Source organism: Symphodus melops, assembly GCF_947650265.1.
Source record: "Symphodus melops genome assembly, chromosome: 16".
Lineage (NCBI taxonomy): Eukaryota > Metazoa > Chordata > Actinopteri > Labriformes > Labridae > Symphodus > Symphodus melops.
Window position 1 is genome coordinate 24,180,400 of NC_136706.1, and position 13,793 is coordinate 24,194,192.

At 45.1% G+C, this 13,793-nt stretch overlaps 1 protein-coding gene, 1 long non-coding RNA gene and 1 pseudogene across 4 annotated transcripts in view; 2 read left to right on the forward strand and 1 right to left on the reverse strand.

Moving 5' to 3' along the window:
• LOC306836980 (uncharacterized protein) overlaps window positions 1–13,793 on the forward strand; it is a 127,735-nt gene that overhangs the window by 39,679 nt on the left and 74,263 nt on the right. The window contains exon 4 of the mRNA XM_079364399.1: window positions 9,376–9,525. Within this exon, the coding sequence (XP_079220525.1) occupies window positions 9,376–9,525 (150 nt within the window). The remainder of the gene's footprint in view (window positions 1–9,375; window positions 9,526–13,793) is intronic.
• Window positions 1,424–5,992, reverse strand: LOC306836574 (F-box/WD repeat-containing protein 2-like; annotated as a pseudogene). Its single transcript, XR_013781761.1, has 6 exons — window positions 5,987–5,992; window positions 4,269–4,386; window positions 4,000–4,133; window positions 3,812–3,898; window positions 3,563–3,733; window positions 1,424–3,117 (listed from the first exon to the last, which is right to left on the reverse strand). The product of XR_013781761.1 is annotated as an F-box/WD repeat-containing protein 2-like (transcript).
• Window positions 6,066–7,651, forward strand: LOC306836989. 2 transcript variants are annotated; one of them, XR_013780842.1, is made up of 3 exons: window positions 6,066–6,270; window positions 6,972–7,218; window positions 7,615–7,651. It is a non-coding gene; the product is annotated as an uncharacterized lncRNA (long non-coding RNA). The 2 variants fall into 2 exon arrangements; XR_013780843.1 differs by lacking the exon at window positions 7,615–7,651 and adding an exon at window positions 7,277–7,315.

Sequence of the window (13,793 nt, forward strand, 5' to 3'; positions counted from 1 at the left end):
CTTGGTTCATTAATTACATGGGACTTTGTGCTGTTAGCTGGGGGCTAACTAATTATTACTAGCAGCAGAGAAGAATACTTACTTTGTTCAAAAACTTTCTTATATCCACTCTGCATTCACGTCCTTCTCCTCACGCTGTTCTAGCCGCTCTGTGTGGACTTCATCTTACACACACACGCTGCAGGAGTGCAAGCTAGGTCGCAGGGAAAACACGGACTGGATTTTCAGTCACGTGGGCGGTCTCTATATGAACAAGTGGAATGGATTGGATAAGGACGCGCTGAAGGGTCTCTCTACCTGACACGATGAAGTGAAGGGAAACTGACAGATTCATCATCATATTTAAGTCAATAATGACAGGTTATATGATTATTTATTAAAGATCATATTCTGGACACTTTATATTGAATTTGTCAGCATGTTTTGTAAAGAAATTTTTTTTAAATTTTTTTTAAATATAAAACAAATTATTGAGGGAGGCTTCAGACCCCCTATATAATAATATAATACCCTGAGTTTGATTGAAAAAAGGACGACTAAATGACCACGAGGGTTCAGTCTGAAAAGTCTGCATGGGTCTGTAAAGCTTTCTGTAGCTTCAGTGTTTAGCCAGCTCTGCATGTGGTGGACACTGTAGCTTCAGTGTTTAGCCAGCTCTGCATGTAGAGACACTGTAGCTTCAGTGTTTAGCCAGCTCTGCATGTGGTGGACACTGTAGCTTCAGTGTTTAGCCTGCTCTGCACGTGGTGGACACTGTAGCTTCAGTGTTTAGCCAGCTCTGCATGTGGTGGACACTGTAGCTTCAGTGTTTAGCCAGCTCTGCATGTGGTGGACACTGTAGCTTCAGTGTTTAGCCAGCTCTGCATGTGGTGGACACTGTAGCTTCAGTGTTTAGCCAGCTCTGCATGTGGTGCACACTGTAGCTTCAGTGTTTAGCCAGCTCTGCATGGGTCTGTAAAGCTTTCTGCGTTCTAACCTCTCTCCATGTTTCATCTCCAACATTGATCCTAGTTTGAGCAGCTTTCTGCTGCTGGAGCTTATTAGAAACATGCAGAGGCTTTTTAGCTCGGGTACAATCACTTCTATCTGAAGCAGTTCCACTGCCCGCTTCCATCGCTGCAACACCTGTTCACCTGATAACTGCTCTCATATCTGGCAAACCCAGGGGCGTCCAAAACGGCCTTCAAAGCCCCGCCTACCTTCTCTGGTCCAATCAGATCCAGAGCATTCAGGAGCAGAATCTAAAGTCAGAAGGAGGCCATACTGGCTGCTGCATTGTTGTCAGAGAAGCTTCAACACAGCAGGTTTCCTTCATGATCACACAGGAGGAGAGCAGCTCTCTGATTGGCTGATTGATCACAGGGTTAGAGATCAGCTCTCTGATTGGTCCTTTCACTGATGACATGACCAAACACAGACAAAAGTCGGTGCATTTACTGTATTTATTGAAAGATTGCAGTACTGAGCTGATTGTAGACCGATGCAGGTGACAGTGTGATAGAAGACAGTGTGAAATAAGTGTGCAGTGATTCAATGCAGTCCACTCTAACGATACATCAACAAGAGCTCTACGTCCCGTTTCACTTCATCACTATGTACAAATCGTGTTTTGAATTTGAGCTTGGAGCTGCAGGGAGGAAAGGAGTGAGCGTCTGTGAACCTGCTGCTGTGCAGGTCTGTCTGTTTGCACCTGTGCTGCCTGATGTACAGGAAGACATCGATGAAGAGTCTGAGAGAAGCAAACGTTCATGTTTGTAGAAGTGGAATCTGAAATAATAAAATGTTCTTATTGTTTTGCACAAAGTTGTTTGTCGCTCCCTCGATGCATCCAGTCCTGAAGAAAACTAACCCTGATGTTTTCCCTCAGCCGATGATTCATAAAAGCAAGTCACTGTCAGGAAGAGAACTATAAAAGTACAGACATCCTGGACTGTTCGAGCACAGTGAATATATGAACAAACATGAAGAGTTACAGTCAGCTCACTGCAACGTGCCGAGGGTTCCAGTTTGTAACGTCAAACCAAATGAAAAGGCACATCACATGTTCTCAAGCCCACGTTTAAACCACACCGCCTGGAGAAAACAAGAGGATTACATTGCACACAACAATGTACCAAAACCACCTCTCCAAGACCGACTCAGCACCCGGGTCACTGCAGGCCGTCTGAAACCCCGTCAGGGACTTCTTTAAAGGGGAGCGCTGGTCCCGTCTGAACCCGACCGGAGACATTCAGAAACTTTTTGTACCTTTTAGTCGTTTTGATGCCAGAATACCAAAACAAAAGGTTTTAGTTTAAAACTGGCAGCGCTCCCCTTTAAGGTGACCATGTGACCTCACATTCTGCGTTATGTACATCGTCTGTATTTAAGGCTCCTCTTCTCCATCTCTCATGTTTCTGCTGATCTGCTCGGTGAACATCGTGCAGGTTTGTCTCCAGAGGCCGACGTCGACCCCGAGACGATGACCGAGAGGTCGGCTACAAACACAGCACAGCGCAGAAACATTAACCCTTTAGATTCTACGGCGGTGTTTATTTTTGACAGATTCTTAAGTTGCCACTGACACATGTTGGCTTTGAAAAAGTCGTTTTTCCTGTCCGTCTTTGTCCGCCATCAGAAGACTGCAGAGAAGTTTACGGGTTTCTGCAGAATCCAGAGTGTGTGTGTGTGTGAGTGTGTGTGTGTGTGTGTGTGTGTGTGTGTGTGTGTGTGTGTGGAGCAGGACTGTATGCTGAGGAAGAAACAAATAAAAACAAAATGCTTTGGTCCATGCATTGTGTATCTTGGCTGTTTGGAGCACCCGTCATGGCGGCTCGTGTCCCCGTCCTCTATCCGTTCTCCCTCCACAGGACTAAGTGAATGCTATGGTCGGGCATGCTGGTGGCAAACACCAGTCCAGAGTCATTGTCCCCGTCCAGCCCGTTCAGCCACGACGTCACGCCGGCCAGGAAGCTGGACCCTCGTTTGGACTTTCTGTAGGCCGGCAGAGGCCAGCGTCCCGAGATCGCCTCAGTCCTCAAGTCCATCACGTACAGGAAGTGGTTATCAAAGAGGAGCGCGAAGACCTCGCCGAAACTCAGCAGGGACAGGTTAGCCGGGTCCTGGGTCTTTATCACCCTGAGGACGAGACAAAGAAGAGCAGCTGGGTGAACAGACACGTTCTCTGGGTGAAATCAGAGTTTTTTTAAACGTTGAGTTTGAAGGAAAATGTGGATTTTTTTTCACACGTCTCGATGACAGAGACTTCCTGTTGCCATGGATACCATGGACTGAAACATAAAGGTTTCTGCACGTCCCCCAAGTTAAAGTTTTTAATATTAAGTTAAGCAAATTAAATGGAACTGTTTGGACCATCAGTCAGCCAATAAGATCAAAGCGGGCCTCTTCCTGCAGAATAAATCCGAGGAGGCTGGAGGAGAAACTCGGGACAAAGTCTGAGCGTTGGGTTCCTGCAGTGAAAGTCTGAATAGCTGCATCATGAAGGAGCTACAGAAAAGAGCTGAGTGAACTCTTTCCTGCTTCCTCGTTATAAATCAGAAACCGTGTTCGCTTCACTTTGTACCTGAGAATCTGGAAGCTGGCGAAGTCCCACTGATAGCTGCACACCTCTATAGCTGCACACGATGTATTTCCCGTCAAACTGCAGACGAGGCTGCAGGCTGATGCTGCGATCCTCCGACACAGACAGAGTCTTCAGACACTTACAGTTGATCTCTCTGCCTAAAGGCCAGACCTGCAGAGGGAACACAGCGTGAGCACCATCTGCTGGCCTCCTCGGGTACTGCATCACAAACACAGCCAGGAGCTTTACCTTGATTTCATATTTATCAGCGCTCAGGAGGATGTAATCCCCCGGACTGTGCAGCATGGACTCCACCTCGCTCTTCTGTAGAATCACCTGACGGGACACAACCACACGTTTTACATTATTTCAGAAAATCCGAAAAACACGTTTCACAAACAGACAAATAACTTCGGACTGTCGTGACGTGATCAGACCTTGGTGACCCACTCGGTTTGTCCCGTTAGAGTATTGAGACACGCCCCGGCCGACAGAGCCCACACCTTCACAGAGAAGTCCGCAGAGCCGCTGACCAGCAGGTCCAGCTTGTCGTTATAGTCCACGCTGAACACTGAGCGCACACACGCACACACACACACACACACACAAACAGAGTGTGTGAATCTTTTAAACGACAGTCTGCAGACTCCCACACGTCCTCTATGTTAGGATTGATGACCCAGATCAGATGAACAAGTCGGCTTACCTGCTCCTGTGTGGCCTCTAAACTGCTGGATTTTAGCACCAGAGCTCCACTCCCAGCATGCAATAGTGTTGTCGAAGGAGCCCGTCACCAGCTTCTGCTCGTCAAACTTGTCAAATGTCTTATATTACATGCAAGTCAGTGTCAGCGGATATTTCTTCATCATCTACACATCATCGTCAAAGGAGGAGGACTTGAGAAACTACACCTCTCAAGCCCTGCCCGAGGTGCCCTTGAACAAGGCACTGAACCCCCAACCTCTCTGGTGTATTCCCTGAGTAGCAGTGTGAAGCAGCTCTGTGTGTGATAAGCATGTCTCTACAATAACAGAGTGTAAAATCCAAATGTTCCTGTGACAGCAGCATGCTTACATTAGACAGAGGCCACAAAGGTTATTATACAGCCATACAGACATTACTGACATTTTAAATGTAAGTTTACATTTAGTGATGCGCCACCTTTGAGATTCTTTCAAATTGTTCTGGTGAGTTCTTGTTTGTTCTTAAAGCATGAGATTAGAGCAGTGAGAATAAATCTCCTGGCATGAGCGCTCTCAGATAAGAGGAACTTCCTGTCATAAAAGGGAGAGCAGAGTCTGAGAGCACAAATCTGTAGCAGAGAGTTGTCCGCATGAATCAGAGAAAACACACATGAGAGCAGGCGGTGGCAGCTGGAGGAGGAAGAGAGTCGGAGAGTGTGATGAGTGAAGACGACTTTAAACCTCCAAAGATGGTTTGAAGATCAAACGGTTGAGGACTTGAGTCTGTCCTGAGTATTTCAGAGATAAAGTGAAGATGGTGAACAGAAAGTCTGCTCTCCTGCTGTCTGTCAAAGAAATACAAATCCAGTCACGTAACAACAGCTGGTTAAAAACCCCACAGACTTTTACAGAAGCTTCTGGAAAATAAAGTCAAAGATTTGTTCCCATCAAGAAACAAAACAACATCAGTAAATGGGAAAGAAACTTCTCTTCAGCAAGAAGAATATTTGATGAGAGCCTCTCAGTCTGTTTGACAGATAATGACTGATTTAAACTTGAAGTGTATATGTTGTCTTGTTCCCTTATTGGCAGTGTGTTGTGTTTCTCTAGTACTGAATAGTCATGTGAATCTGCAGCTCAGCTTAAGGAACCTGTACTGTGAGTTTCTACAGGAGCATGTTGCTGCCACGTCAGAGAAAAGAAAAGTCAGAGTCCTTGTAATGCTGTAATGGTTCGTTAGCGTACAGAGGCGTGGACCTCGAGTGGCCCAGATACTTTGACTTCATGAAATGAAAACGGACCAGTTATTATAAGAAATGAACTGTGTGTTGTCATGGAGACAGGAGCTAATCAGAGCGAGTTCATTCTTTGAACCAGGCCGGAAACATGTTATTTAATGTCTGCTGTAAAAACAGGCATCTTTGAGTGGGCTGTGTTTGTGACTTCAGCTGCTTCTGCTGCCGGGCTCAACTGGACACATTTGACCAACTGCAGGATTTTGCACTCAACCATTGACTCAGTTTTTGAACACTGGAGGTTGCTGCTTGATGACAACATACAAACTTACGTTAGCTGGTGAAACAGGATATAACGTCTTATACAGTCTTCTGCTACGACCTGCTCAGAGCCTTGAATACAGGAGATGTATTTTTTGTGTGAGTGACCAAAAATGACACGTTCAGACATGCGATTAATATCCACATGAACATCTCTTTATTTCTTTGGCTCAGAAAGATGGTACCAGCATGTTGTAAACACTTAGTCATTGATGTGGATCCTCAGAGAAATGTGGGATAAACGTTTAGTAGAATTGGAACAAAGCAGACTTTATGTCAAGAAACAAATAGGAATGTGTCTCTGTCATTCAGTCCCTGTGATCCTCACCAGGAGTTCATCACTTCAAGTCTCTCTTCACTACAATGGGGCAGAAAACAGCAGTAGAGTGGAGTGAAAGCTGAAAATCATATGAATGAGTCCTTATGATGTGCTCTCTAACTGGGTTCGTTTCCAGTCAATTAAACTGTGGTGAGTTCAAACGGCTTCCCTTTGTTTTCTCTTTATGACACTTCATCTCTCTTAAAGATCTCTGGGTGGCTTTACTGCAGAGTTTCCCCTCGACCCGACACCTTCATGTTCATCTCTTCAAGCCTCAACAATAAGATGCTGTGTGGTTCGCCTGATAGGTCCATTGACAAATACAACTCGTCCACAGAGAAGCTTCATAGTAAAGGACCTCTGGTCTTCTGATGGACTTGTTCTTAATCCTTGGACTTGTTGCTTTAGACTGACCTGTGATAAGACTTAGTCAGACTTGTTAGTCTTTACTAGAACACATTGAACTAGTTCTTGGACTCAACATACAGTAGCTATTGCTGATCTTGACTTCGGACCTATGAATAGGAACCTGCTCATCTTGATTTAGGATGTTTTTTGTTTCCTTTAAAAAGTGTTTCTATGGCAACACTCCCCCACGAGGATCTTTAAAGCAGCCTCCATCACTTGCTGTGTGCTTTCCCCAGTGTATATTTCTGGTGACATTTTGTCCAGTTTATGCTGAGAAAATAGGACTTCAGGGTCCAATTAGCCCCTTTGAAAGATTGGTTTACATTCCTGTGATGTGTGTTGTGACCAGGTCACTGCGAAGCTTCTTTTCAATGGTTTGTCAGGCTTTGTTTAGTTGTTTTAACCTGGTCTGTGCTCATTAGCCACCTATGTTTACCATACAGGTGTCTTTACACAGAGAAAGGCAGTGAAGGTGTTGGGGAAGCCTGACCAGCCCCTCGTCTTTCACCTTCCTGAAGATGCGTCCGGTCAGACCGCCACGCACCGTGGGCCCCTGGCACCTGAGCTGCACAGTCTGATCACGCCTGCCACTGCTTCCACTGATGGAGCCTCTTCACCCAGGCCTCCACCTCCACGGATGCTCCGACCACGTCCTCCTCTGTGCCCCGTACCACCGCCTGGCAGAGGAAGGTCAAGGAGGAGCAGCAGAGGAAGGTCAAGGAGGAGCAGCAGCGCCTGGCAGAGGAAGGTCAGGGAGGAGCAGCAGAGGAAGGTCAGGGAGGAGCAGCAGCACCTGGCAGAGGAAGGTCAGGGAGGAGCAGCAGAGGAAGGTCAGGGAGGAGCAGCAGAGGAAGGTCAGGGAGGAGCAGCAGCACTTGGAAGAGGAAGGTCAGGGAGGAGCAGCAGAGGAAGGTCAGGGAGGAGCAGCAGCACCTGGCAGAGGAAGGTCAGGGAGGAGCAGCAGAGGAAGGTCAGGGAGGAGCATCAGCGTCTGGCAGAGGAAGATCAGGGAGGAGCAGCAGAGGAAGGTCAGGGAGGAGCAGCAGCACCTGGCAGAGGAAGGTCAGGGAGGAGCAGCAGAGGAAGGTCAGGGAGGAGCAGCAGCGCCTGGCAGAGGAAGGTCAGAGAGGAGCAGCAGAGGAAGGTCAGAGAGGAGCAGCAGCGCCTGGCAGAGGAAGGTCAGAGAGGAGCAGCAGAGGAAGGTCAGGGAGGAGCAGCAGAGGAAGGTCAGGGAGGAGCAGCAGAGGAAGGTCAGGGAGGAGCAGCAGAGGAAGGTCAGGGAGGAGCAGCAGCGCCTGGCAGAGGAAGTGGGTGCTCTCTACAATAATCCGGCATGCCCAACCCACATGGTGTGCATTATATAGTGCTTTAACAGTAGCCAACTACATCCAAAGGGCTTTCCCGGCTCAGGCGGCTGCCACATAGGCACCTGCACACACCTATAAATAAGAATGACTATTGGAGATCTTTCAGCTCACAGAACCAATTGCCTAAACTTCAGCATCAATGACAGAAACAAAAACATTTTCAGCTTGGTCAGAACGGATCAGTTCACTGTCAACAAGCACCGTTGTTTTCTCCTACTAATTTACGTTGGTCTCAAAAAGACCCTTAAGAATCTGGTCAAACCTTCAAGGTTTCAATAATTTCAAGAAGGGTTTTACAAAGCTGATTTAAGAAATAATTGTCCACATAGGATTCCAGTGCACATTGTATTTAAGCCTCACAAAAACAGACTTCAGTAAACATTTTATGTTGAACCTCAAACACTAAAACATTTTCACAAGTAAACAGCTGCAAACATGGCTACACTTAACAGTTCACTTTTTCTTTTTAGCCACAAAGACAAATGTCTCAAGCATTGATATTGAATTTGTCAGCACGTTTTGAAAAAACAAAAGAGATTTTTTTTTATATAAAAACACCAAATTATTTATAGGGAGGCTTAAGAACATTTTAGGGAGGCTTCAGACCCCTAAAATCGGCCTAATGACGCCACTGCTCAGAATAACATCAATAAACACTGAGCGAGTCCGAACTTGCTGCTCATCTCTTTTCTACAGGTTAACATAACTCCCTGTCATCAAACAATGACCCTTCACCCACGGAGAGCCCCCTGCCCCGGGTCTGACAAGTTCAAAATCCTGGAGGACTGAAGTCCCGTACTCAAGCCGGGCTACAGTACCGATAGCCGGGCAGCCGACTCAACAAAGCCAGCGCTCAACCAGAGCTCATTTGTCAAAGTGTATTTTATAGCCTCCATGTTATAAAGTGGTGTTTGTGCTCAATAGACAGCAGGGCACGCTCCCATGGTGTTAATCAGTATGTGCTTTGATAATAAATCCTCTTCCTCGTCCTCCTCATCTGTGAGCGTCCATCTGTAAAGACCTCAGCAGAGATTCAGTGAGACGCAGCCCGGGTCTGTCTGGATCCACACACACAGCTGACTTCCTGTAAATGGAGGAGGGAGGGGCAACATGTGATCCGGGCTCATGATTAACAGGTAGGTCACCTGAGGAGGCTGAAGGTGAAGGTGAAATTGCTCAGTCAGTTAGACTCCATTTTAAACGGACAGACAGTGAAGAGAGAAGTAAAGAGTGAAGCGGGGTGAGTGTTTATCCAGAGTTTTTATATCTTCACTTCTGTACTCTCAGTTTCCTCCTGTGAACTGAACACAGACAGTTTATAATGACGTCACTACTTACATTCATATGAGCTGTGTGTGAGTGTGTGTGTTTGTGTGTGTGTGTGTGTGTGTGTGTGTGTGTGTGTGTGTGTGTTAGATCAAACTGTCTCCTGTTCCTCTTGTGTTGATCTCTCAGTGAGTGTTTCTGTGTTTCCTCTCAGACTGACTTCAGATCAGATCATGGATGTGCGTTTAGAGGAAGAGGAGGACGGAGCAGAGTCTCCTGTACCCAGCTGTCTGTCTCTGAAGACTGATCGGTCCAAAGATGAACCTCTAAACTTCAGTAAAGAATCTGGACCCTCAGACTCAAAGTAAGTCTTCTTACTAACTCCTTGTCTCCTCACATGTTTCCTTGTAGGCTCAGTCACCTTGTAAAGCTGTAATCTAAGAGGACTCTTACAAACCTTTGAACCTGCCTGTTATCCTCCTACTTCTCATTAGTACGTTTATTAGCAGCAGAAGATGGCGCTCAGCACGGCCCGTTTAATTTTTTTTTTTGGGGGGGTCAAATATTTGTATTGATTTTTTCATTGGGATGGGGACAAAATGTACAAAATTACAAAATGTGACAAAAATACTTCAGATGCACAACAGTATAAACTCACAAGTGCATCAACAGTAACAGTGGAGCATAATCATAAAATAATAAACCAAAGTCCATTACAGGGCAGCGCCCCTTCCTTAGAAACAACCCATTCACTAACAGCCATTCACACCACAACGACAAAGAGGACGAGTCAGTCAGAAGTCAAAACATATAAACAAGTGAAATAGTACAACAAAATACTTAAAAAAGGAGAGAAGAAGAAAAACAAAAGAAATTAAAACCGCAAGCGGTGATGAAGGGACCGAAGCACCCCACGCATGTCGGCACGTGTCGCGACTGCGAGAGTGCGACCGCGGGAGTGCAGCCGCGACACGTGGCCAAGCAGTAGGCCTTACAGTCATCGAAGGTTAAAAAATTAGAGTGTGCCGAGACATCAATGTTTGATGGTACGCCGTGGCCACGCCCTTTGACGAAATAATGTACGGAGCACAACGAGAGATCTTTAACATGTCCAGAACACACTGACACTGAGTTTACGATGATCGAATAAAAGCTGTTGTAGGAGTTCGTTCAGATAGCTAACCTGTGAAAAAGGAATTTCAGCCATTTTTCTTGCATTAAAAAACAATATGGCAGACTTCCTGTTTGGTTATGACTATGGGCGTAAGAGGCTTTTATGTATCTCCTGACATGCCCAATGAGCATAAAAAATTTCATGCACGTAGGCCAAAAAAACCTCTACAGGGAGGCCTTTTTGAAAATTTCAAAGGGGCGCCACTGAGTCATTTAGCCACGCCCACTTTTTATGCCAACATGTCTAGTTTTATTTTTCCACTGGGATCATGTCTGTTATGTTTGATGAATGTATGACTATATTAAGGCCCGTTACAAACTACTTCCTGTTTGTGATGAACAACGCGTCCGTATGACCACGCCCTTTGAGGAAATAACGTGCAGAGCACAACGAGAGATCTTCTGCATGTCTAGAACACACTAAGATTGCGTTTGCGATGATCGGATAAACGCTTTTGGAGGAGTTCGTTCAGATTGCTAACCTGTAAACCGCGAATTTCAGCCATTCAAAAAAAATATGGCGGACTTCCTGTTGGGTTTTGACCATGGGTGTAAGAGGATTTTATGTAGCTTCCGACATGCCCAATGAGCATATAAAATCCCATGCATGTAGGACCAAGACACCTCTATAGGGAGGCCATTTTTAAGATTTCATGGGGGCGCCACTGAGTCATTTAGCCACGCCCACTTATCATAACAACATGACAAGTTTAATTGTTCTACAGGGATCATGTGTCTGATGTTTGGTGACTCTACACCTATATTAAGACCCATAACAAACTACTTCCTGTTTGTGATGAACAACGCGTCCGTATGGCCACGCCCTTTGAGAAAGTAACGTGCAGAGCACAACGAGAGATCTTCAACATGTCGAGAACACACTGACATTCTCATTGTGTCAATGGGATAAACGCTTTTGTAGGAGTTCGTTCAAATAGCTAACCTGTGAAACGCGAATTTTCGCCATTAAAAAAAAATATGGCGGACTTCCGGTTTAGTTTTGACTATGTGTGCAAGAGGATTTATTGTAGTTCCTGACATTATTAACATCCAAAAAAATTGTCATGCATGTCAGAGAAGAAAACCTCTATGGGGAGGTCATTCATAAAGGTAAAATAGGGGTGAGCCGAGACATCAATGTTTGATGGTACGCCATGGCCACGCCCTTAAACGAAATAACGTGCGGAGCACAACGAGAGATCTTCTACATGTCTAGAATACACTGACACTGAGTTTACGATGATCGGATAAACGCTGTTGTAGGAGTTCGTTCAAATAGCTAACCTGTGAAACATGAAATTCGGCCATTTTTGTTGCATTCAAAAAAATATGGCGGACTTCCTGATTGGTTATGACAATGGGTGTAAGAGGATTTTATGTAGCTCCTGACATGCTTAATGAGCATAAAAAAATTCATGCATGTAGGACAAAAAAACCTCAATGGGGAGGCCTTTTTGAAAGTTTCAAGGGGGCGCCACTGAGTCATTTAGCCACGCCCACTTTTTTATAACAAGTTATGTAGTTTTAGTTTCCCACTGGGATCATGTGTGTGATGTTTGATGAATGTATGACTATATTAAGGCCCGCAACAAACTACTTCCTGTTTGTGACAAACAACGCATCCGTATGACCACGCCCTTCGAGGAAATAACGTGCAGAGCACAACGAGAGATCTTCAACATGTCGAGAACACACTGACATTCTCATTGTGTCAATGGGATAATTGCTTTTGGAGGAGTTTGTTCAAATAGCTAACCTGTAAAACGTGAATTTTTGCCCTTGAAAAAAAATATGGCGGACTTCCTGTTTGGTTTTGACAATGGGTGTAAGAGGATTTTATGTGAGATCTTGCATGCTTAATGTGCATAAAAATTGTCGTGCACGTACGATGAAAAAACCTCAATTGGGAGGCCCTTTTGAAAATTTGAAGGGGGCGCCACTGAGTCATTTTGCGAATTTTTTTACAAAATGACGAGAATATCAAATTTTTCGCCAGACCCGATGACATTGGAGATTTTGATGAGTTTTCATTCACGTTCAAGCCGTCAAAATTGGCTCCAAAGAGACGGACCGGAGAAAAAAAAAAAAAAATCATTAGGGTTACAATAGGGTCCTTCGCACTGGTCAGTGCTTCGGTCCCTAAATAATCATTTGAAGAACAATAGGGTCCTTCGCACTGGTCAGTGCTTCGGTCCCTAAATAATAATAATCATTTGAAAAACAATAGGGTCCTTCGCACTGGTCAGTGCTTCGGTCCCTAAAAAAAAAGAACTCAAAAACAAACAAAAAAAAGTGGGGGAAGAGAAAATAAATAAACAAACTCAGTAGTTCATAGTTTTTTAGCTTCAATGTGCAAGGTATCTATATGAAGTAGAAAAGGCTGCCAGGTTTTTTGAAAGGCCTGTAGTGAACCGTTCAGGGAGAATCTAATCTTCTCAAGTCTAACGCAATGTAAAATTGAATCCATCTATTGTGTGTCGGTGGGGACGAATGCGTCCATTTGAGTAGAATGAGCTTCCTCGCCAGCAAGGTAGTGAAAGCAATAACGCGTTGTGAGGTTTTGGACCCACCAAATGACGGGGGCATTCCAAAAAGGGCGACAAGGGGGGTCAAAGTTCACTGTGCGACCAAGGACCTTCCCCAACGTACCGAAGATTGCACGCCAAAAATCAAAAAGTCTGGGGCACCAAAAACATGTGCATGTGATCAGCCGGTGTGAGTTTACATTTATTGCAGGAGTCAGCTCTGTTTGGATGAATCTTAGCTAACCTTGCATTACTGAAGTGACTCCTGTGCAAGATCTTGCATTGTAGAAGTTTATGGCTCGCGCAAATCGAGGATGTGTGTACAAGATTAAGGATACAGCCCCATTGTTCATCAGATATAGTTATCTGGAGGTCTTGATCCCAGACAGCTCTCAGGGAATTCAGAGGGGTCGGGTTTATCCTAAAAATGTAAATGTATAAGACTGAAGTCAGGGATTTTTGTGTAGTTTTCAGCAATAGAAGGGAGTCCATCAAAGACTCAGGGGGGCAATGAGGAAAGTGATGGAAGGATTTTGCACAAAATCATGAATCTGAAAGAAACAGAATAAATGAGATTGAGGGAGTGTGAATTTTTTCGACAAGTCTGCAAATGAAGGGAAAGTACCATCAATATAGAGGTCATCAAGGAGTTGGAGACTTTTATTTGACCAGGATTCAAATACGAGGTCGGAACAAGGTGGAGAAAAAAAAAGGTTTCGAAAAACTGGGGCTTGTTTCGATGAGGCGTGTAGAGCAAGTTGCTTTCTAAGTTGACTCCAAATTTTTAAGGTCTCAGAGACAATAGAGTTCTGTGTGACTTGTTTGGTTGGTAGAGGTAGCTGCAAACAAATCACTGACCATAATGTAGACAGGTGTAGAAGCTAGTTCCATGCTGACCCAGAGAGGACGGTCACTGACAACAATCTTAACATTC